Genomic DNA, 25601 nt, shown 5'->3' with positions numbered 1-25601 from the left:
GTGGAATTTTCTAAATCATTGATATATATATATATATATATATATATATATATATATATATATATATATAAATATATATATATATTTATATATATATATATTTATATATATATATATATATATATATATATATATATATATATATATATATATATATATATACAGTATTGTTCAAAATAATAGCAGTACAATGTGACTAACCAGAATAATCAAGGTTTTTAGTATATTTTTTATTGCTACGTGGCAAACAAGTTACCAGTAGGTTCAGTAGATTGTCAGAAAACAAACAAGACCCAGCATTCATGATATGCACGCTCTTAAAGCTGTGCAATTTGGCAATTAGTTGAAAGGGGTGTGTTCAAAAAAATAGCAGTGTCCACCTTTGACTGTACAAACTCAAAACTATTTTGTACAAACATTTTTTTTTTCTGGGATTTAGCAATCCTGTGAATCACTAAACTAATATTTAGTTGTATGACCACAGTTTTTTAAAACTGCTTGACATCTGGGTGGCATGGAGTCAACCAACTTGTGGCACCTCTCAGCTGTTATTCCAGAGCGTGCATATCATGAATGCTGGGTCTCATTTGTTTTCTGAGAATCTACTGAACCTACTGGTAACTTGTTTGCCACGTAGCAATAAAAAAATATACGAAAAACCTTGATTATTCTGGTTAGTCACATTGTACTGCTATTATTTTGAACAATACTGTATATATATATATATATATATATATATATATATATATATATATATATATATATATATATATATATATATATATATAAAGAGGGCCCAAAATGGTTCTCTGAGGGACTCCACATTTAATTTCTACCAAATAAATAACTTCTGAACCAGCTAAGGGCTAATCCTCCATAATGGTGTAATTTATTCAATAGGATGTCAAAATCAATAGTATCAAACACCTTAGATAAATCTAAAAAAATACCTACACCGCTATCGCCTTTATCAATGGCATCATTGATCTTTTCAATCAGATCGAGTACCGCCATGCATGTGGTTCTTTTTTTCCTAAAACCATATTGAGAAGAAGCAATAACATTTCATTTATCAAGGTAGTCATATAGCCTATTGTACACTACTCTCTCTAAAACCTTAAAAAATTGTGGGCAAGATTGATATAGGACAATAATTGCACATATAATTTTTATCCCCAGATTTGAACACTGGTATAATTCTGGCAATTTTTGTCCTTTTTGGTACAATTCCAGCAAGCAGAGAGAGATTAATACAATAAGTTAATGGCTCCATGATATTAAATGCTATGGCTTTCAGAATTTTACCACAAATTTCATCCTCACCAGCAGTGTACGAACTTTGTAAATTTGTAATTATATTATAGACTTCATCACTATTAGTTGGTTTCATAAAAAAATAATTTGCATAAGAGCCCCGTAAATAATAGTCGAAAGTGATACCCTGAGGTTGAGCTATTTTATTAGAAATGTTTCCCCTATAGAGTTAAAGTATATATTAAAATGATTTGCTAAATTAATGTCATGCGTATATTTATTACCCAAATTTGAGGGTAAGCCCACAGCCTTTGGAAGCACAGCGTTGTTTTTGTTCTTGTTAAGGACTTCATTTAGCACTTTCCAGGACCTCTCAGAGTCACCCTGTGATGCTTTTATGAGGTATGTATAGTAGTTATTTTTACTTTTCCTTATTATATTCGTAAGTTTATTCCTGTGACTAGTATATATATCCTTGTTCATAGCACTTGGGCATTTTAAGAAATGTTTATAAAGCTTATTTTTATTGGTGATAGATTTTAAAATACCCTTTGTGAGCCAGGGGTTGAGACCAGTCGCGCGGTGTCCGGCGTTCTTCTCGGGGATAGTACAACAATTTGAGTTTGTAATTTTGTTTATCAAGTTGTCATAAGCAGTATCAGGATTGTTGCAGTCATAGACTGCTTTCCATGTTTTAGCCTGTAAATTTTCACTCAGTAGTTTCAGGGTTCTCTCATTTAGTACTTTAATTTTTGTTTTTCGCCATGGTAATTCATTCTTATTTGCATCTTGAAACAATACAATCGGAAAATGGTCAGTAATGTCAGATAACACGACTCCAGATTCTAGTCTAGTATTTTGAATGTTTGTGATGATATTGTCAATAGCTGTCCTATTGGAGGGTGTTACTCTGGTAAATTGATTTATGGTACAAAAGAAAGAAAATGAATGCAAGGTATTTACAAAGTCTCTTTTTACATCGTCATCTTTGGTGACATATTGAATTACAATATTGAAGTCCCCAAGTATGACACAATCTTTGTTTTTTGTTTATGGAAAATAATATGTCCTTCAGTTTATCCTCGAAAACATCAAGGTCAGAGCCAGGGGGGCGATAAATCACTCTTACTATATATATATTTTTTTGCATTAGTGAGATTTATCTCCACAAAAAGTGAATCTGAATGATTGTCATCTAAGACATTCATCACAAACACTAATTTGATATCTGGAGTGAACATATAAGCAATCACCACCACCTGTACGGCCAAGCCTATTTTGGCTAATGAGCTTATATCCATCTAGGTTAAGAATATCAGTTAAGGTTCTATCATTAAGCCAGGTTTCACTGCAGCCAATAACATCAAAGCTACAGTCAAAATTATAAAGTAGAGTAGCTAATTCTTCATAGTGTTTACACAAGCTTCTAATGTTGAGGTGCAGAAATGAGCAACTGTTTGTATTATATAAACTTTGTATTTGTTCAGGAGTGTAGTATCTGCAATTTAAATTATTGTCTATAGAGATATAATGTTTTACATCCTCTCCATCATAATTCAACTCATCAAAGGCCATATGAAAAGATAGAATCGTATTTAATTTGATTCGCTAAAAAGTTTGCTGGGATCATATAAAAATAAAAATAACATATACACACAAAACCCATACAAACATGTTTACACAGATAACTTTAATCTTCTGCTATAGTAAACTAAACTAGCTCTCTACCCACGACATTATGTTGAGAGCTTATAAGAAAAATAAATTAGGGCCAGCAGTGATATAATAATCTGAGAAATACAACTTTAGACGCTATACTTCAGAAGAAAACTAAATTGCTCTCCCCTTTTTGAGATGCATAAATTGAAATACCAGAACACATTATAGGGGAACAGTCACCTCTGGAAAGCATGTCTCAGTAGTAAAGTCTTTAAAATAAATAAATCAAAATCAAGCCTGTAGTCATCAATACTTTGCTTAACAGTCTGGTGAAACATACGACTGTATTTCGAGGATATGCTGAAACACGCGCTCCCCGGGGCAGTCAGATGCAATCGTGCACTATGATTAGTGAATATCGTTAGTTTGACGAAAAGATGCTATATAATCTTTAGCTTCCGCGACTGATGTAAATCCTTTCCTGCCTCCCTCTTTCAGTTTTATGATGAGCCTGGCAGGGAACAGCAGGGCTGGTTTAAGTTCAAGTTTATATAGTTCAGTTATTACCTCTCTGTATTGTTGTCGTTGTTCCAAAACCTCCGGAGGGTAATCCTCATATATGGAGATCAGGTTATCCCGGTACTTCAGCTTCCCTCTCATTAACCGTGCTTCACGAATTATTTTATCCTTTACCTGGAAACTGTGAAGGCAGATGATAACCGGTCTCGGCCGCTGACCCGGCTGTGGTTTCCTAGCGAGGGTCCGGTGAGCTCTGTCACATTCCTGTGGAGAGTCAAGAATCTTTTCGCAGAAGATCTCAGCCAGCATCTTCAAAAAGAAAGTAGTGGGATTGTACCCCTCAATTGATTCCAGTAGACCAGTGATTCCCAAACCTGTCCTGGCGTACCCCCAACACTGCACGTTTTCTTTGTCTCCCTAATTAAACACATCTGATTCAACTCATCAGCTCATTATCACATGGGTTAATGATCTGATGAGTTGAATCAGATGTGTTTAATTAGGGAGACAAAGAAAATGTGCAGTGTTGGGGGTATGCCAGGACAGGTTTGGGAACCACTGCAGTAGACCAAGCACTTTGATATTCTTGTACCGACTATGAGATTCAAGATCAAAAACTTTAGCAACAAGTTTAGCGTTGCTCTCAGTTAGCTTAGTACATGTAGTTTCCAGAGCTAGCAGGCGTTCGTCCTGCAGGTTAGCATTCAATTCGAGCTCTCCGATCTTCACAACGTGATCCGTCACCGTAGTTTGAATACAATCAAGCTTTTTTCAAGTTTCACCATGGTGCCGTTGAAGTCAGCTGTAAGGGATTTTCGGTTCTCCTCTAATAAGGTGGCTATGGATACCAATGTCAGCACTTCTCCTCCGTCGTCAGGACTTGTAACTCCCTGATCAACTCTGCTCTTCCCAACTTTTGGAGGCATGATTTAGCCGGATGATTAAGTTTCTTCTGTTTTTAATAAAGTTCAGTTAAAGCATAGCTTGATTTAAGTAATTAATGCAACGTAAGCTCAGCGTGTAAATGTATGTGTAACTACGTCATTTCCTGCTTCTTTTTTTTTGCGGAAAAGAACTGAACTTTCCATCACTACTGGTGATCCGAACCGGTTCTTGAATCGAGAACGGATCAATCTTTCTTTCGTTATCTGGCTCAGCTGGGTGTTCATCTTCAGTTCTCTCTTCACAACAGTTCAGTCAGATTTGGTGAACTGGTTCAACGTAAGAACCGTTTAGTAGGTTCCCAGACCCTATTACATTCATACAACAGAAATTCATAATACATAGAACAGACTATTTAATGGTTATGAAGAAAATGCTTATTCAAAATATGTACTAATGGTCAAAACTTTGGAATAATCATGTTGTTAAATGTTTTTGAAAGTACTCTTTTATGCTCACTGAGGCTACATTTGTTTCAACAAAAATACAGTAAAAAGATCAATATTTTGAAATATTTATTTTTGAAACCAAACTTACTTACGCCAAACTTTTGAATGGTAGTTTAATCACAGTTTCCAAACGAGTATTAAACAAAAACTCTTCAACACTGATAATATTAAGAAATGTTGATTGAGCATAAATCAGCACATTAAATTGATTTCTGAAAGATCATGACACTGAAGACCAGAGTAAGCTGAAGTTCAGCTTTGTAATTATTAATTAAAAGTTTGTTCAAATAAATGTACTTTTGGTGGGCATGAGAGTTATTTCAAAAACAGTAAAAAAAAAATCATAATTATTTTAAACTTTTGACTGGTAATGTACACAGAGAGTACATTTTTGTATGCAACCACAGCATAGAATACAAACACATACAATAAACACTCCAGAAACAAACAAATGAATGAATAAATAAATAAATACATCTGTGAACATAATACTGTTTAAACATGATGATAATGTTTATCACACAGTATTAGCCCCACAGCACATTTACTCTTTGTTAGCACAAGCTGATGTTTCTAATCTTGCAAACTCAGATTTTCCTCCAGGGGGCTGTTCCATAAACCAAGATTAGAGTATAAGCCAGGCTTATTTCGGTTAGTCAGGCTTATTTTTGGTAGATTCGGTTTCATAAATCAAACTTAAAAAAGTTCAAACTCAGTTCCCCCGGCAACTTATGCTGGCAAATTAACCTGGTCCGGGGCAGGCTAACTGTCAGGCTAAGTCTGAGTTCAGACTTAACGAGCATACCATTTATACTCACCTGCTGGTATTTCGATGTCATTTTATTTTACTTAACCACTATTAATATTTTTTTTTTAAATATAAATAAATAAGGAAATGTACTTTACTAATAAATGTAAGAAATTATAAGGTATAAATACACTAAGAAATGTTCAAAACTTGTGTGTTTAATTGGTGAGTTTGGTTTAATGAGTTTGGTAATTAATTAAAAGTATATAAATAGGGAGCTGAACTCGTCTCCAAACTTAATCATGGCATGTCCTGTCATAGAAGAGGTGGTGGATGAGGGAGCTATAGTCTTGCGGAGGGCATTTAAAAGAGAGAGAACTTTCAGAGACAGGTCAGACCCATTGGCTTTTAATGACAGCTACCTGTATGAGCGATATAGGTTCTCAAGAGATGGGATTGCGTATATTTGTAGATTACTAAGCCCATACATTGCAAATAATACACACCGCAACAGAGCGCTCACAGTCCCACAGATGGTGTGCATTGCACTTCGCTTTTTTGCCAGTGGAACATTTTTGTACACAGTTGGAGATGCAGAGAATATCAGCAAAGCATCAGTTTGCCGCTCTGTACGAACTGTGTACCTTTCTTTAAAAAGACTACTCAATGTGTTCATCACATTCCCTGGCCACAAAGCTATTCGTACCATTAAACATACCTTTTATGGAATAGCTGGTAAGTTCAAATAACTATAAAACATGGAAATATTTCTTGACTGTTGATTTTACATGGGAAAATTTAAAAAAATAATTTTCCTAGGTTTCCCAAATGTTATCGGCGCATTGGACTGCACCCATGTGCGTATTAAGTGTCCGTCTGGTCCACATGAAGTGGACTTTGTGAATAGGAAATCAGTACACAGCATCAATGTACAGGTACTGTCCCACTGAGATGATATTGAAGGCTATGCTCTAGCACTGAGTGTTCTGTACTAAGCTGGGCACCAGTGTTTAGTTCATTGCAATTAAAATGTAGTGACCTACAGGTTTAAATTTATTTTAGATGATTAGTGATGCAGATTGCATCATCACAAATGTAGAGGCCAAATGGCCAGGCTCTGTGCATGACTCCAGAATCTTTAGAGCCTCATCTCTCTACCAGCAACTAGCAAGAGGTATGCTAGTAATCACTTAAAATTGCAAAAAGTCTTATAAAAAGAAAAAAAAAAAACATTATATATCTATATATTCATTCTGTCTATGCAGGAGAATTCTCAGGAGTTTTGCTGGGAGACAAGGGATACCCATGCCTGCCTTACCTCTTGACTCCCTATCAGGAGCCCCAGACAGAGCACAGCACCGCTACAACATTGCCCATGCACGCACAAGAAGAGGTCGTATAGAGATGGCATTTGGGCTGATAAAGTCAAGGTTTCAGTGCCTGAAGCACCTCAGAGTGACTCCACCTAGGGCATGTGACATTGTAGTTGCTTGTGTAGTGCTCCATGACATTGCTTGTCTGAGGAGAGAGAGGCAACCAAGGATTGCTGAAGAGGAAGACTGGGGCAATGAGGCAGTATTGGAAGAAAACGAAACAGGCAGACTTATAAGAGACACATATGCAAATAATTATTTTGCTTAATATGATCTAAACCATGTGTAGCCTTTAAAATGTTCCACTGGCCCCTCAACTTTCTCCTTAGTTGAACAAACACACAGAAGTCAAAGTATATAATGTGATTTGTCTTTATTCAGAGTGAATCTGCCTGTTAGGGGTGAAAACACACAAATAAATGTTGTGGAAAGTGATCAAAAAGGTCTTTTTTTTTTCCTTTTCCTTTTTTAAAAATGGTAGTTCTACTTGCATTTTTCTGTAGCTGTTGAATTTCCAGCTCCAACTTCCTCATCTTCAGTTTTTTATACTGGATGTCGATATCAATCACTTCCATTTGTTTAAGGAGGTAGCGTTTATACACTCCTTTTATGTTTTCTGGGTTCTGTAGCAACATAGATTTAAGTTATTTCATTGAATACTCTTGTCACATTGTTTTCATTTCTTAATACTCACTTTGTCACATGTGGTCCCAGACTGAGAGGGCTCTAGAACAGTGTCAGCATCCTGAAAACACATTATGATCATTTTATCACACAAGTACACTTTTTTTATATTCAATAAAGTATCACATGGAACCTGTGTCTACCTCAGGCCTCCTTGAACATACAGACACAGTCTCCTCATCCTCTTCAACTCCCATCACTTCTCCCTGTGACCACTGATTAAACTCAGTTAAAATCATTAGCTTACATGTCTTATTTAAAAGGTCTCATACTCACAGGCAACATGATGTCTGGTGGATCCATACAGCATACAGAATCTTGATAGAAAAAATATATTTTTTTTTTACCAAAATGCACCATTACAGTAGCACAAGTACTTCTACGTGACATTACTGCTATGATGTACTTAGGTTTACAATGCTTAAGGAAGGAGGAAATCGGTTAGTCAGGAAGGAATAATGCTAATAAAACACACACACCTTTTATATACTCACTCCTTATACTACGTGATATCATTTTAGATGATGTCCCCCCCTCTATTCCCTCAAGGACGGGCCTCCCTTTATTAATTTCCAAAGCCAGCTCCTCTGCAGGAGTGAAGCTGGCTGGTGGTGGCCCTCCCCCAGTGCCAGCAACCTCAGTCTTCTTTTTGGTCGCTGCAATTAAAAAAAAATACATAAAAAAAACCCCTGAATAGTTGTAACTTCAAGCTGACATTGATTACATCTATACATCCCATTAGATTTACTTACCATTCTGAACTATATTTTTATATTTTATTTTCACCTGCTGCCAGGTTCTTTTTCCTTCACTTAAGTTGCTGCTGCGTGAAAGCAATTAACGTTACTGTTATTCACACACAAACTTTGCAATGTATTGTGACACACATTCAATGTTGATAAATTATTTTAAATAACTTACACCGCTACTTACGCATTGAGACGATCAGCAATTTCCTGCCAACCTTTCTCTCTTGCTTTATTTATTGCCGCTGTATTGCCTTTTTTGGTGATGACATCTTTAAATTCTTCATATGTTTCCAATAGCAAACGCTGTTCCGTTGCCGTGAACATCGCTGCTCTATCTTTTCCTTTTGTTGCCATGGTAGCCCACAGTAAATCGATTGACCCATGCTCGACTTTTCAGGACTTTTAAACAATGGCGTGCACGCGCAATTATCTAGACTATTTAAACCTGACTCAAATTAGTAAAATCACATGATCCTCAACTTACTGTTATGGAACCAATTTAAGCGCGGATGTTTAGCTCGGCTCATTCAAGTCAGGTTTTGGATTTTAATCCCCGCTTTTCTAAGCTGCTTTTATGGAACAGCCCCCAGGTCTTACCATTATATTTTTAGCCATGGTAGTTATGCATCTGTACAATTTCCTTTAAAAACTGCCACCCTATTTATGCCTGGGGGCTGTGTTGTCATTTGCATAAGTTCAAATATATTGGTCATGCCCAATTACTGTCGCTACATCAATGGGTTTGAATGTTTGCTTAATTAATTGCCTACCCAAGAGAGAATTATTTTTCCTTTATTTAGGTAGCATAACATGCAAGGAAGTAGTTATAATTGGCTTGGAGGTGTTACAGGCTAACTTAGCGACATTCAGATTCTTAAATGGACTTGATCCACCCACATAATTAAATCACATACTGATCATTGCCAGCACTAAACGTTTTAATCATCTCAGAAAAATAAAATAAAAAATATGGTGCTTTGTAAGTAGGATATGTGGTTACTGGCATGCAAAAGTTTGGGAAGCCCTTGCAGAATCTGTGAAAATGTGCAAAATTTTCCAAAAATAAGAGCGATCATACTAAATGCATGTTATTTTTTTATGTAAATAATAAAAAAAATTGCCCATGATGAGTTCACAGCTGAATCGACACTTCACTCATTGGCTTCAGCGTCACATTTGCATATGCCAGAGTCTACTGGAAGTCGTGATTTGGTTGACAGCAAATTTCAAATATTAAATGGAACGATAAAATAACGTTATTATTTTAGTTAATGGCCATTTCAAATTTTTGGTTCTGTTCGGAACTATAAAATTTGATTTTGTTTCTGTTTCTGTTTCTTTCAAAATTTTGTTCGTTTCCGGTTTTCTTTTTCGTTCCTTGAACCGGTTCAGAGCCCTGAATATAAGCATTTTATTTTTAAGTTTACCATAAAATATTCTTTTTGTATTTAATACTAGGACCACGTTTTATTTGTAATAATATTATCACACACTATTATTTATTTTATTTACTATTATTTTATTTTTTAAAAAAATTAAAAAATAAAGTGCAATAATATTATAACTATTATTTATAAAATTTTTATAGTTATATTTAATGGGTCATGCTATATGCAGTGTGAGGACCAAACCAAATCTCCAGGTTCTCTTATGAGAACCAGGCTGAAAAAATTATGTGCACCCTTGTTTATAAACAAAAATGCGTTTATAAAGTTTATCATTTTAAACTATAAACTGACACAAAAACATTTGAATATGTCATTGAACATGCAACAAATTTTGAATGGTCCTTTTCCAGATTTGTAAACACTGAGTTGGTACTTAATAATAAAAAAAATTAATATAAAATAATTATTATTATAATAATAATAATAATAATAATAATAATAATAAACTTTATTTTATATACCACCTTTAAAAGTAACATCTCAGAGTGCTTTTCATACAAAAATATGAAGTTAAAAGATAGAAACAACAGTACAGACATTAAAGAACTAACCAAACAATATATAGCCAATACAATAATGATAATAAAAGAAGTAATCACATAAATCACATACAAGCTACCCTAAAAAAACTAAGTTTTAAAGGGGTCATATGATGCTTTTTTAAAGATCATTATTTTTTGTATTTGGTGTAACAGAATATGTTGACAAGCTTTAATTTTTCAAATACTGTACATTATTGAAGGTCCTCTATGCCCTGCCTCTCTCAAACAAGCTGTTTTCCATCCTTTTGACGAGCGCAGTCTGCTCTGACTGGTCAAACTGACCCAGTACATTGTGATTGGCCGAACACTGCAAGCACTCATCAGAAATGTAACACAACTTTCCATAATCGCGAGTTTCATCTTTCAAAACAGACGTAAAGACAGATAATAATACCATGGATTTTCCATCAGTTCAAGACTGAAAGGGGAACAGAGTCTCGTGACAGACACAGTGATGAAGCTTGTATGTGTTTGCAGTACATAAGCTATGGATGGTTAAGACATTTGACTCCACTGTGTGACCCTCTCTCTCTCTCTCTCTCTCTCTCTCTCTCTCTCTCTCTCTCACACACACACAGTGTGCACATACACAAACACACACGACGCACAAAACTCTGCATTTGAACATTCAATAGCAAATACTTAATGACAAAACATAGTTACAGAAACTGATTCAGAAGTGCCAGTTTGTCGTAGCAAAGTCAGAATTATCTCCTCTTCTAGGTTCACGAAACGGTCAACCATAAAATGTATTGCTGTTCTGTTGTAAGTAATCTTAAAGATTCCTAGATGCATCTAATTTCACAAGGCAAATTAAAGTGCTTTTGCTTTCACCTACATACACACAGCATATCCCTATCATGGCTGCTTCAACACTAACTGCGGTTTCTAAAACCACGTTTTCTTTCTTTGTGTGAACATTTTGGTGGCATTACGCAAACACGAGGGGCATGTTTGAATTAACCATTTTAGGGGGCATGGCAGAGTCTTAACTTTGATAAATAATATCTCTGGATTTGAAACTTTAGTCTTTGCAACTTCACAGATCTTCTTCATGCACCAAGAGCTTGTCACTCCAAAGAGAAAGGAAAAATTTAAAATGCATAATATGACTCCTTTAAGGGACCATTTAAAAACACTAAGGGATTCTGCATTCCTAATTCCTAATCAGAGGCCAGGGAATTCCACAGTTTAGGAGCCAAGAAGAGAAGGGCAGATCACCCATGGTTTTTAGCCAAGTTGTTTGACCAGTTACAAGACCAGCTTCAGAAGCTGTATAGAGAAGTTGTGATGAAGCTAGAAATGTCACTCAGACAGGCTGAAATGCGAGCAGCTACCGTTGGGTCATCTGGTTAGAATGAGAAGTAGAGTTGGGTGTCATCAGCGTAGGATTGATAAGAAAAGCCATGCTTCTGAATGACAGATCCTAAAGATGTCATGTAGATGGAGAAGAGAAGTGGTCCAAGTACTGAGCCTTGAGGAACCCCAGTAGCAAGCTGTTGTGACTTAGAAACATCACCCCTCCAAGACACACTGAAGGATCTGTCAGAGAGGTAGGACTTAACCCACAAGAGTGTGGTTCCAGAGATGCCCATCTTTCTGAGGGTGGACAGGAGAATCTGGTAATACACGGTGTCAAAAGCAGCAGATAGGTCCAGTAAGATGAGTACCGAGGATTTTGAAGCTGCTCTTGCAAGTCGCAGGGCTTCAGAAACCGAGAGCATAGCAGTCTCAGTTGAATGGCCACTTCTGAAGCCAGATTGGTTGCTGTCCAGGAGGATGTTCTGTACAATGAACTTAGAAAGCTGGTTGAACACAGCTCGCTCAAGTGTCTTTGAAATGAATGGAAGAAGGGATACCAGTCTGTAGTTTTCAAGAAGCACTGGATTTAGAGATGGTTTCTTGAGCAGTGGGCTAACCCGAGTCTGCTTGAATGCTGAGGGAAATGTTCCAGAGTGAAGAGAGGAGTTGATAACAAGAGTAAGCGAAGGTATGACTGAAGAAGAGATCGCTTGAAGGAGGTGAGTGGGGATAGGATCAAGTGGACAAGTAGTAGGATGATTGGACAGGAGAAGTTTGGAAACATCCATCTATGAGAGTGGGGAGGAGGAGAAAGGGTGTGCGTCTGTCATTGTGAAGTTGTCCTCAGTCTGCGGTGTGAAGAATTGGTCACTGATGGTTCTTGTCTTATTTGTGAAGAAAACTGCAGAGTCGTCTGCTGTAAGAGTCGATGGAGGAGTTGGTGGAGGCGGATTAAGAAGAGAAGATAAAGTCTTGAAGAGTGTCCGAACATCACAACAGCTGTTAATTTTGTTGTGGTAGTAGGATGTTTTAGCCGTGAAGACATTTGCAGAGAAGGAAGAGAGGAGAGACTGATACACACTGAGGTCAGTAGAGTTTTTTGATTTCTGCCATTTCTTCTCTGCAGCCCTGAGTTTAGAGCGATGTTCACGGGAAACCTTGTACAGCGAGGGGGCAGATGGGGCGGTGCGTGCTGGTCTAGACAACATTGGGCAAAAGTTCTCCAAGCAAGATGTTAAAGTGGAGCAAAGAGTGTCCATAGCACTGTTCGTGTCCAGAGCTGAAAACTGAGACAGCGCATGTAGATGAGGTCCAGTTGGTTGCCTGATTTGTGAGTCGCTGTAGTAGACACTTGCTTGAGATCAAATGAGGTGAGCAGAGTTTTGAAGTCAGCAGTCTGGGGTTTATCTAGGTGGATGTTGAAGTCACCAAGCAGTACCAGAGGAATACCATCTTCAGGAAAGTTTGATAGCAAATCTTATGCTGATGTTGTGGCTGGTCAAGCAAATGTTTGTGCTTGTTTCTGTATAATTGTTCATATATCTATTAAAATACTTGTATTCTGGTTTATAATCAATCAATCAAACAAACTTTATTTCTATAGCCCTTTACAGCAGCCACAAGGTGTCCAAAGTGCTTCACGTGAGATACAAATAACACATCATTTGAACACTATTCGAATAGAGTAGAGAAAATACAATGTTACACCGCTACTGCATATCAAATGCCAATTTAAACAAATAAGTTTTAAGTTTGGTTTTAAAAAGTACAATGTCTGTTTCTGTGCGCATGTCAGGGGGGAGTTTGTTCCAAAGCTTAGGGCCAGCAACAGCAAAGGCCCTATCACCCTACTGTTTATGCTTCGACTTAGGGACCTGTAAAGTGCATTGATCAGAAGATCGCAAGTGCCGATTTTGTCCACCTAGAGTTAAAAGCTCAGACAAGTACTCAGGGGCTAGCCCATTTAGAGCTTTAAAAACAAACAATAAAATCTTAAAATCAATCCTAAAACGCACTGGAAGCCAGTGGAGAGTAGGTAAAACCGGAGTAATGTGTGCTCTTCTAGGAGTACTGGTTAAAAAGCGAGCAGCAGCATTTTGTACAAGTTGCAGATGGGAAAGAGATGTTTGACTTTTGATTTTAAAGGCAGGTAAATCTGCAGATCATCTGCATAACAATGAAATGACAGATTATGCTTGTTTATTATAGCCCCTAGTGGCAACATATATAAAGAAAACAGGGTGGGGCCCAGAATTGAACCTTGGGGCACACCACAATGGAGGGGGGCGGACGATGATGAGCAATCTCCCATTGTAAACAGCGAAACTCATATTTGTTAAATATGACCTGAACCATTTAAATGCGGAGCCTTGAATGCCTACATAATGCTCAAGACGTGCAAGAAGAATTGAATGGTCCACTGTATCAAATGCTGCTGTTAAATCCAGGAGCACTAATAAAGTAGGGTCCCCTGAATCTACGGATAGTGCTGTATCGTTTTGAACCCTTAACAGTGCCGATTCAGTGCTATGACGTGATCTTAAACCAGATTGAAACTTCTCAAACACAGATTTATGTTGTAGAAAAGCTTGTAACTGATTAAAAACAAGCTGAGAACAGAACTGAGACAAAAAACAGAACTGAGAAAAAAAATTTAAAAACGCGAGTAAACTCAGCCCAACAGTGCTAATAACTTTCTTGAGCAACCAGGCAGGAACAATATCTAAACTACAACTGGTAGGTTTCATATGGTGTACAACCTGAGAGAGCAACGATAAATAGATAGGTGTAAATTCCCCAAAAACAGCTGAGTGCAAAGGATCATTAGGCAGAAACTCACTAAGATCAACACTGGCATTTTGCCTAACTGTAGCTACTTTATCAACAAAGTACCATAAAAACTTTTCACACATACTGGTTGAAGACTCTGTCAAAAAAGACTTAGGTACATGACAGCTGTTAGATATGACAGATGAGAGATAATCCATCTTTGCCACCTTTACTGCCCTCTGGTACTCTACAAGACTATCCCTTAACATTCCCAGAGAAACTTGCAATTTGTCCTTCTTCCACTTCCTTTCAGCTTGTCTGCAATGTTGCCTACTGGCTCTTGTGTTGTCATTTAACCAGGGATCCGGTTTAGGTTTAATAGACTTAAGCCGGTAAGGGGCAACTGTGTCTAGAATTTCTACAGTTGTTGAATAGAAAGCAGAGAGAAGGTTATCTGAGGACGATGGAAGAACCATACGATTTTTGCCATAAAACTGAGAGCCCAAGAACATCGAAGCAAACTCTCCTGCTGAAGAGGGTATGAAACAGCGACGCTTAGAAACTGAAAGTACAAGTTTAGGAGGTTGTGGAACAGTGATCTCAAATTTAATGGGAAAGTGATCTGAAAAACCTGATTCTAATATTTCTGTGACTGAAACTGAAAGACCAAGGGAAATAATAAGATCCAAGGTATGGCCTAGATTATGTGTTGGCCTGTTTACACATTGGTTAAGCCCAAAAGAGTTTATCACATTTTTAAAATCATTAGCAAAGGCATTTAAGGGGCAACAAACATGAATGTTGAAGTCCCCACAAATCAGGAGCTTATCAAATTTAGGAGTGACATCAGCCAAAAACTCAGAAAATTCACAGATAAAATCTTTGTTGGGTTTAGGTGGACGATAAATGACAGCAAATTAAATGGGTGAATTCAGGTCAACCACTAACAATTGGAGCTCAAAACTAGCATAACAGGAAGCAGGTAATAATCTGCATCTATAATCGTCCTTAAAAAGAGAAGCCAAACTGCCACCTCGACCTGAAGCTCGCGGAGTATTAAAAAAAGAGCAACCGGGTGGGAGGAGCTCCGTAAGAGCACCATTTTCCCCTGGTTTCAGCCAGGTCTCAGTCAGCATAAAGAAATCAAGATTATTTATCGTAAAAAAATCATTAAGGATAAACCTCTTATTTGTGACTGATCTGGTATTTACCAATGCCATACGAAACAAACACGGTCCAGTTTTTTGTGACGCCCGGCTAAGGGGGCGGAGATTCCCGAGCACGCAGCCACGTTCGGAAAGTCTCACCGTCCGGCAGCGAGAAAGCAGGCGTCCAGAGTCACAAGAATCCACAACAGGCCGCAGCCACCGATAACAACAACATGCCAACGATCGCCGCCACCCGCAGCCGGCAAACTCTGCTGGAAGCCATCCCAAGGAACAGTCCAGATTGCACATGGAGACTGAATCCAGGTAAGCTCGTAGCCTTACACTTTTATTTTTGCGAGGTAGAAAGCAGGGTTGACGCTGTAAGAAAGCTGGTATAGACTCAAGGAAGGGCGGTGGGATCTTTGACTGTTCGTCAGTACCGTAGATCGAAGAAATATAACATGATTTGCCTATAGTTAAAAGGATCAGGCGATCAGACACATTTTGAGTGATTAGTAATAGAAACAGAAAAATCAGCAAAAATCTCAACAGAGACAAGTGGCAAGCCACACGGAACGCCGCCATCTTGATACCTAACTCGCAATAAGGTATCAAACTTCCCTCTGCCCTGTATATTTGTCTATCATTGGCTGTGTTTCATCACCAATTTAGTTTTCAGTCAGAAATTGCACACAGCGTGATTGTAATTCACATACAGCTCCAGATATTTAGCATGCCAAATATTTGGGAGCTTCAGCGACGAGTTGGCGATTCCCTCAGATCGTGTTTTTGATAATTCACACTGCCTGATTGTCACTCGCGTCAACGAGCACTGATTTGCCTACGATTTCAGAAAACCTGTTGACGAGTGACAAATCAGGCTAAAATCTTGCAGTGTGAACTCGGCATTAGGGTAGGTTTAGAAACTCCAACCAGAAAAGCATTACAATAATCAATATGCAAAAAAAAAAAAGGCACAGAGAAAGTCAACATTCGATGTAATTTAGCAATGTTTTGAGATGAAAAAAGATACTTTGACTGTATTACGAACTTGCAGATCAAATGTTAAATTATTGGCATCAAATATCCCCCCCAGATTTTTTTGTTTAGTTTGAAACTGTAAAGCAGAACCAAAGGAGATGGATCAATGGCGGCGGTGATCTTCCATATCGCTCACATCTCATCAGTCCTTCGGTAGCCTCATGAGTAAGGTATGGAGCAAAAAAAGACAGCTCAAACTCCGCATAAGCCCAGCCTGCGCTCACACACCCACACTCCATCTCTGTCCCAGTCTTTTATTAAAATGTCATGATTACCTTCAGGTGTGCAACCAATCACCTTAGCCAAAGAACCTGTAACTCAGAAATAATCGGTTACTCGCTGGAACCATCACACCATGAATGGGTCCTGACCTGACCTTGGCCCCAGTTAGTCAAGTACAAACTCCAAGACTATGTGCCTATTTCTAGAGAGAAGAGCGGCACCACCCCAGGAGGGATGAAGACCATCTCTTTTCAACAGGTCAGGTCTGCCCAAAAACCCATCCAATTGTCTATGAAACCAATGTCATTCTGTGGGCACCACTTGGGCACCTAACTATTGAGCAAAAACAGTCTGCTGTGTATCTTGTCACCGCTGTAAGCAGTGAGGGGACCAGAGCACATTACAGTGTCTGACATCACAAGTTGTAAGTTCACACACCTCTCGAAGTCGAACATCAGGCCATCCTTAAAAACATTCTTGTTTGCCCTAACCCGACCGACCCTGTCAATTTAGCACCGACTCAATTATTATTATTATTTTTTGCTTTTAGTCCGGCCGACTTGCCGATTGTAAATTTGCGTTAAGACCGACCAATTATTTTTTTTACTCTTCAAACAACTAATACAAACGCAATAAAATACTATTAATTAAATTTAAGTAAGTATTGTAAATATATAAATTGCCTTGGCCGCCTACATACAAATGAAGGCTATCTTCTTTAATAAAAAAAAAACCCGTGACGTCATCTGTGTTTGCACGGATGTCACACTGTGGCCTGTGTGTTAGCTTCGTCTTCGTCATTACAGTGAGAGTCAACGGTTCGCGCTTGGTAATGATGGCTGCGGCTGCAGTAAACTAAATGTTTACGAATCAACCAACACAAGTTCAGAAAACGAAAATAAGAAATTGATTTTAACGACCCTCTTGAGCGTGTCCATGTTTTTTTTTTTTTTTAACAGGCGTCATACAGCAACTGCAGCTTCGGACAAACACGCATAACAGCAAATAATAGGCTACTTCTGCACACTGTTTATCTTTATACAACAGAAATGTGAATTCTGCCGGTATTCAGACAGTCTCATGCATACAGATTCGGGTTAGAATTGCCTAGGGCTGTCAAAATAGCTGGAAAACTAAATTCGATTTTTTTTTTATTAAATATGATCAAAATTAGAATTTTAAATGCATAATTTCAGTTTGGTTGAAGAAAAGCTTTTTGATTCTCTTCTGAGGCTTAAGAGCGCATCGAGCAAAAACAACAACATACAACAAAAACCCAACATAAAGTCTTGAGTTAATTAAAATAAATAATACATTCATTTTACATGTCTTTCTAAACATGGGGCTCTTTTGTGCGAGACCTGAGTCCAACGGTGTCCCTCTAGAAAATGCGCGAAATATGCGTTCCGTGTGAACGGCTTGGTTTCAGTTTTGATGTAAACAAGATCTTCTCCACATTGATGTTTTTTTTTTTTTTTTTTTGAAGTGGCTTCAACTGTTTTGGCTAACATAACCTTATAATGCAATGGCACATACATCGTCATCGCATCTCGTGCGCATACACGAGGTGAAAGATGAAAAAGCAGATACTGCGTGTCGAGCTCGTCCGCCTTTGAAAGTTGTGTAGATACAGCTGTGCGCGCGGCAAAATGGATGGAACACGTACCGGGGCTCATAAGGCACCTTCCTTAATGCACACGTAAAATTCGAATGCACATTCGAATGTGGATTTTTCTTTTAAATTCGACGAATATTCGAAAAAGTATTTTTTTGACAGCCCAAAAAAATCACCTATGCGATTTTTTTTGTTGTTGTTGAAATTTTATCGTAAACACAGCCATGTTGAAGCATGCAGTAAATGTTTTGCATTATAGCAGTCCACTCTGCTTATTGTTTTTCGAAAATGTTGCACTCCTGTTTGTCATTGCGCATGTAACTCCATGCCAATAAATCATCAGAAATATTGGTCTTTACCAATATATTGAATCTTTACATTCCTCCTTCCTGTTGTCCGTGGATTTACCTATGTTTGGTTATTTGTTGTATAAAACTTTAGACATGCAAAATCGATTTTACAATCGATTCAATGAACATTCCTCACTCAAATCAAACAGGATTTTTTTCACAAGTGACAACCCAAGAAAGCAAAGGAAACGTTCTCTAATTTGTAGTTTGCATTGACACGTAGCGGGGATGCAAGTAAAATAGTATAACAGTACCTATTTTTTTTTTCTCACCTGAAATTCATGCAATAAACATGTTTTTGACAAAGAAAAAAAATTGTTTGTGGTCTATATAGCCTGCATCAAAATGAGGTTTGCAATGATGCGCCCGAAGGCACGGGTTGGAGACACAGTCAGTGACGTCACGATATGCTAATTTGTTTAAATTCATACCGACGTCATAACCATCACAAAAATCTATTTTTTCTTTTTTTTTTACATTGAAACTTGAAAAAAAAAATGTAGACCGACCTACCAACCCTTTTTTTTATTTTTTTTATTACTGTTACTGCAAACCAAAATATTTTTAAGGATGGCCTCATTGGTGCCAATGTGAATAACAATCTTACTGTATTTATGTTTAGCATAAGCCAGCACTTTTACATTTGCCAAGATGTAAGGCACTCTGGCTCCCAGCTAAACATTGGACTATGGTGGCTGGTGTCTTTTTTTGTTGTTGTGTTCAATAGAATCGACAAACACTAGAGCACTTTGATCAGGTTTCTCAGTAGGTTCATCACTGAGTGGGAAGATCCTGTTTTATGTTTTGATCAGAACAGAAGAGCAGTGTTTTGACCCGTGACTATGCCATCTCACAGTTACCCAGTTGCCCTGCTGGGGAGGTCTGTAATCGGATTCAAACAATGTACGGGACAGGAGTTGATCGCATCCAATCCCTAAGGCACTCACATATTACTATCCTCAACTGAAGTTTGGATGCATGTCTATAGTTCTGAAATCTTCTCCGTCAGTCTAATTATATCCCTGCATTTATCACATGTGAATCCCTTGCCGGTGACAGAAAGCTACACTAAACTGTGGCAAGTAATGCAAGTGACAATAACAGGATAAGAAGCCATTACTTACCGTGATTGTTGAATGATTCCATCTTACCACAGTTGTTTGATGCACAGCTGAAAAATGGAGCAAGAGAGAGAAAAGAAAAGCTGCAAATTACAAGCTAACAGGCTAATGCTAACACGTGGTTTAGATTTAAAAAAATATATATATCAAATTAGTATGTTAGATAATATCAAATTAAAGTAATAATTAGGTTATATTTAGCTGTTTAAACAACAGAAAGTGATAGTGGATAGAGATTAAAACAGGAGAACTAAGCTACATGGAGCAACAATCACAAACCACTCAGTAGCACAGCAGACAATTTTGGTTGCTTTATTTGTCAGAGAATAGTCATCTGTTATCAGTATGTTAACAGGGGGATAAGGGTGAACAAGCCATTGCTAAAAAAGTGCCAGTAACAAACTTTAATTAATGCTCCAATTGGGCTTATATCCTGAGGTTATTTTATCCAATTATATTAATGTTTTTAATTAATATCAGGGGAAGAAACATCAAAAAATTACATAAAAACATTTTTACAATTTTACACATTGTATTGTACACATTTTACTTTATTTTAACCAGTTGACTCACATTATAAAATAAATGTTTTTCCCCAATGCATCCTCCAGTTAAAAAAATAAATCCTCCTTGCTCACCCAAAAACAAACTGACTGCAGACAGGAGTAAAAAGTACTCCTTGTCCACAGTTAAATATACTGCTGGATCTTTAATGTTGTGGGCCTGTTTTTCTGCTAGAGGTCCTGGACATCTTTTAGATTTACATGGCATCTTGGATTGCATTTATTTTTTGTGATCAACTTTTTTATTGTCTTTAATTCAACAAAACAACATCCATTCAAACAAACAAGGGAAGGGGGAGCAACAGACACTATCAATATTTTTACAATCTATAAGTGGATTTTTTTATATAGTCCAGAATTTTGGAAGAAAAACATTGCCATGCATCAATGGTATTAGGTTTAGCCTTTTTCATTTGTGCTGTTGTACCTTCACAAGTCACTAATTTAAGGAAGCTGTGAATGCAAAATGTTTTTTTTTTTTTTTGGATTATTGCCTTCTTTCCAGCTGTAAAACCAGTAACCAATTGTCATTGAGAAGACATAAACATGAATTAGACATGTAATCAATTTGTAGTAAAATGGATAAAACAGAATTCACATTTGTCCGTAGGTTGGACATTCCCAGAACAAGGCTTTGCAAGTTTACTACAGCAGTGGTCCCCAACCTTTTAAGCACCAAGGACCGGTTTAATGTCAGACAAAATTTTCACGGACCGGGCTTGATGTTTGCCGGGAGAGAATTCCAAAGCTTAGGAGCATAAGAAAAAACTGCTCCATCACCCCTAGAAAGAAGTTGTGTCTTGGAAAAACTTAAAGACCACTCTGAGAGGAATTTAGATTATGAAATGGTGTATAAGGGATTAAAAGCTCAGTCTAGAACAGAATTCAAGAATCTGAATTTTGCAAATACTTAAAAGTTTGTTAATGGAGGATTTAGAAACTCAATAGTCAATACGTGAAAAGACAAAAGAGTTTATCAACCTCTCAGCAACTGAGAATGACAACATAGGACGTAAACATGCTATATTTCTAAGGTGAAAAAAAGGATGTCTTAACCACACAAAAGACTACACTCAAAGATGACACCAAGATCTTTTAGCTTGTTTTGAAAATCCAAGTCAACACCGTCAACAGTCAAAGTAGGAGATCCAGCAGTTAATGGGAAGAGCCATGTCAGAGCTATTTAAAAACAGAAAATTATTAGCTATCCAAATGTTGAATAGGACCTAAAATAGAAAATAGGACCTAAACCAGCTAAGAACTGTTTCTGACAAACCAAATACAGTTTCAAGATGATTAAGTAATAACGCATGGCCAATAGTATCAAAGGCTGAACTAAGATCCAAGAGAATAAAAAGAGACTGAGAGCCAGAGTCAGAAACTAATTAGAAAGTCATTAGTGACTTTAACCAAAGCAGTCTCAGTGCCATGCAATTTCCGAAACCCAGATTGATAAGGACTTTTTTTTAGTTAAGTATTTATTCAGTTTAGCCGCAACTGCATTCTCTAAGATTTTAGCCAGGAATGGAAGATTTCAGATCGGGTGATAATTTGAAAGAATTTTTTAAAAATTTTTATGGGATTGACAGCAGCAGTTTTGAGTGCTGTTGGCATCACACAAATTGTTATGAAGTCATTATTATGTCATTATAACAAGAACTGAGAAACATAAAGGACCAAAGCACAATTTAAATAGGCTACACAGCAAAGGATCAAGTATGTAAGTGGGAGCTTTCAAACGAGAAACCTGCTTGCAGAGTAACTCAGATTGAAATGGAGTAAATTTGGAAAATTAAGTGCCAGAAAAACTTAATTTATTGACTTTTAAAATAGCAGACCCAGAGGAACTTAAGATATTTGTGCGAACATTGTTAATTTTTTCACTGAAAAAATTGAGAAACTCATTGCACAACCAATCAGATGAACTCAAAGAACTGGCACCACCTACATAAAGGAGACTGTTAGTTGTGTGGAAAAGCTGTCTAGGATTGTTCAGATTATTTTAAATAATACAAGAAAAGTATATAGATCTTGCTGTTTCAATAGCTACTCTGTAGCGAGCCAGGCAGTTTTTCCAAGCTTTGTGAAAAACAGTTAAACTAGAGCAATGCCACTTTCGCTCCAATTTCCGACATGCAGCCTTTCTGTGAACGCAAATCATCATTATACCAAGGGGCCGATATTACATATAAGACATTTTGTATGTTTATGTAAGCAAAAATATCCAAATCGGCTGAGGCATTGTTAAATAATAAAATTGTATCCTCAGGAAACGAATTAGCAAAAAAACAGCATGATCAATTGATTTCCATTTATGGAATGAAATATTTCAGAATGGTAATCCAAAGGTTGCCAGTTTGAGTCTCTTGAGCAAGGCACCAAACCCCCAACTGCTCCCCAGGCGCCGCAGAATAATTGGCTGCCTACTGCTCAGGGTGTGTGTTCACTGCTGTGTGTGTGCACTTTGGATGGGTTAAATGTAGAGCACGAATACAGAGTATGTCAACTTCTTCAATTTTCAACTTCAATTTATTTGTATAGCACATTTATACTAGGGATGTGCAACAGTGATCGAGTACTCGAGTACTCGACCGCGACAGTGATGATCGATCACGTAAACGATGATCGAAATTATTATTATTATTATTATTATTATTATTATTATGATTGGTTATGGCAGCACGCTGGGCGGCGCCCTGGTCTCTGATTGGTTAGCTTCCCACTTGATGCCTCAAAAGACGTAAGAAGACATAATCATGGCCTCAAAGTCACGTAGTGATGGCTGACTTCCCTTTGAGAAGAACGATGAAAAAAACAGTTCAGGGTAAGCTGTGGATGTGCAGCGCCAAGTTGTCACACAAATCTACAACAAATACAATGCGCTATCATCTAAAATTTGAACATAAAATATTTGGCGATAACAGAGCGGCAACAGAGAACGAGCATTGAATCACCTGTCCTAAGACCTAAATGCAACGCAGGCAGAACAGAGAAGACGACAAAGCTATTCGCTGAAATGGTGGTGAAAGATTTGCTGCCCATTAGTTTCAAGGACAGAGCAGGTTTACTTGTCCAGTGGTGACTGGCTGTTCCTGCAACATCTGTTCCAGCGGAGCGAATTTATTCCAATAAATGTGAACAGACTGCGCACTCGGCTCTCATCTGAGCACGTAGACCGCCTTATCTTTTTGAATAGAAACCGGTCGCGGTAAATATAGCCTAATATCCATTTTTTTAATATAATATTATTATTTTAGTTTTGAGTTTTAGCCATAGTTAAAATATCTAGGCTATTTGGTCTCTGTTTTATACCTTATAATAGTTGTTTGGTTAAACTTGGTGAACTTTTTTTCTTTATCTTTTAAAAACTACGTTTCACCGCTGGATCAAAATATGCTGCTGGAAGACCATGTTTTGTTACAAAAAATGCCGTTGAATAAGTAGCAAAAAAAGAAAAAAGTATCTTTGTGTGTTAATTTTTAAATCACAGACAAATAATGAAATGGTCTCTATAAAATAAAAATTAACTGGATATATTTGTAGCCTAATTATATCATATTCGTAGAGATGACGAAAATAAAAATTATTTGTTTGTCATAGTTTTTATCTTAAATATATTTTACATCTTATTCAATTATTTAGCAATAATCAGTCATTTCCATGCTGTTAAATAATATTTAATTAATATTTTGGTTGATCAGAAAGTGCAAATTGAATACAAAATATTAATTAAATATTAAAATACATTAAAAAACGACAGTGACATATCAGCGATTTGTTTCATGCTCATATAACCAATGCCCAATAATATTGCTCTTAAATGTTTTATTTTTCTATTATTATTTATATTTTATTATTGATGTTATAATAATGCAGCCGAGCTTTTTTTCCATCATATTTGTGGGCATAATTCAATTCATATGGCTTCGGAAACGCGCAGGTGGTTTATGGAAAATAAAACTTAACTTAAAAATAAAACTTAATTACAACTATTACACTTAATAACGTAGATGAAAATATAGCACAAATCTGCCATATATTTACAATGAGAACTTGAAAATGAAATGAAAGCTTTAAAAACAACCAGTAAAATCTTGAAATCAATCCTAAACTTGACTGGTAACCAGTGAAGAGAACGCAGCACCGAAGTGATGTGCTCTCTTTTTTTGGTGCCTGTCAGAAGTCTAGCTGCAGCATTCTGTACAAGCTGCAGACGTGACAGTTGTCGGTGGCTGATCCCAACATAGAGGGAGTTACAGTAGTCCAGTCGCGAAGAAATAAATGCATGAACAACGGTCTACAAATCATTAAAACTAAGAAAAGGTTTAAGCTTAGCAATAATTTGAAGATGATAAAAACTACTTCTTACAACTGAATTAGTCTGTTTATCAAAGCTAAGCGATGAGTCAATAATGACCTCAAGATTTCTCACATTGTCCTTCACAGTCACCTCCAAAGGAAACTGACCACGCACTCTTTAAAATGTGATGGCCCAAATATTATGATTTCTGATTTTCTTTCATTAAGCTGAAGAAAATTATTAGAGAGCCAAATTGTAATTTCATTCAGACAGAGTAACAAAGATTGCAAAGACTGTTCATCTCCAACTTTAAGGGCAAAATAAATCTGTATGTCATCTGCGTACATATGGTAAGAGATGTCATAACGATGACAGATGGATCCCAAGGGGCACATATACAAAGAAAACAATATAGGACTTAAAATAGGGCCCTGAGGGAGACCATATTTTAAAGAAACCACAGAAGAAGAGATATTTGCAAAATTAACAGAGAATGTTCTATCCTAAAGGTATAAATGGAACCATTTCAGAGCAGTACCCCTAAACCCAACCTCACACTCCAGCCTTTTTAAAAGAATTTAATGATCCACAGTGTCAAATGCGGCTCTGAGATCTAACATAATTAAAACCACAGCCCTCCCAGAGTCAAATGCTAAAAACAAATCATTCAAAACTTTTATCAGAGCAGTCTCTGTACTGTGACCAGCTCTGAAACCAGATTGAAATTTATCTAAAAGAGCATTAATAGATAAAACAACCTTTTCTATGACTTTAGATAGGAGCGGTAGTTTAGAAATGGGACG

General features: G+C 37.1%; 1 protein-coding gene across 6 annotated transcripts; it reads right to left on the bottom strand.

Moving 5' to 3' along the window:
• Positions 1-7189: 7189 nt before the first annotated feature.
• On the bottom strand, positions 7190-8965 carry LOC113086373 (uncharacterized). 6 transcript variants are annotated; one of them, XM_026255418.1, is made up of 8 exons: positions 8562-8965; positions 8381-8451; positions 8108-8284; positions 7905-7945; positions 7772-7843; positions 7639-7689; positions 7436-7567; positions 7190-7336 (listed from the first exon to the last, which is right to left on the bottom strand). In XM_026255418.1, exons 1-8 carry the CDS (start codon positions 8729-8731, stop codon positions 7322-7324), a joined length of 729 nt encoding a protein of 242 aa, XP_026111203.1. In that variant the 5' UTR covers positions 8732-8965; the 3' UTR covers positions 7190-7321. The 6 variants fall into 6 exon arrangements, with proteins under 6 accessions (XP_026111203.1, XP_026111197.1, XP_026111199.1 ...); XM_026255412.1 differs by having other exon boundaries at positions 7190-7567; XM_026255414.1 differs by having other exon boundaries at positions 7190-7567; positions 7772-7834.
• Positions 8966-25601: the final 16636 nt, after the last annotated feature.

The sequence above is a fragment of the Carassius auratus genome, chromosome 5 (genome assembly GCF_003368295.1).
Source record: "Carassius auratus strain Wakin chromosome 5, ASM336829v1, whole genome shotgun sequence".
NCBI classification, from domain to species: Eukaryota; Metazoa; Chordata; class Actinopteri; order Cypriniformes; family Cyprinidae; genus Carassius; species Carassius auratus.
The sequence above is the reverse complement of the archived record's forward strand: the minus strand, read 5'-3'. Positions and strand labels throughout refer to the sequence as shown.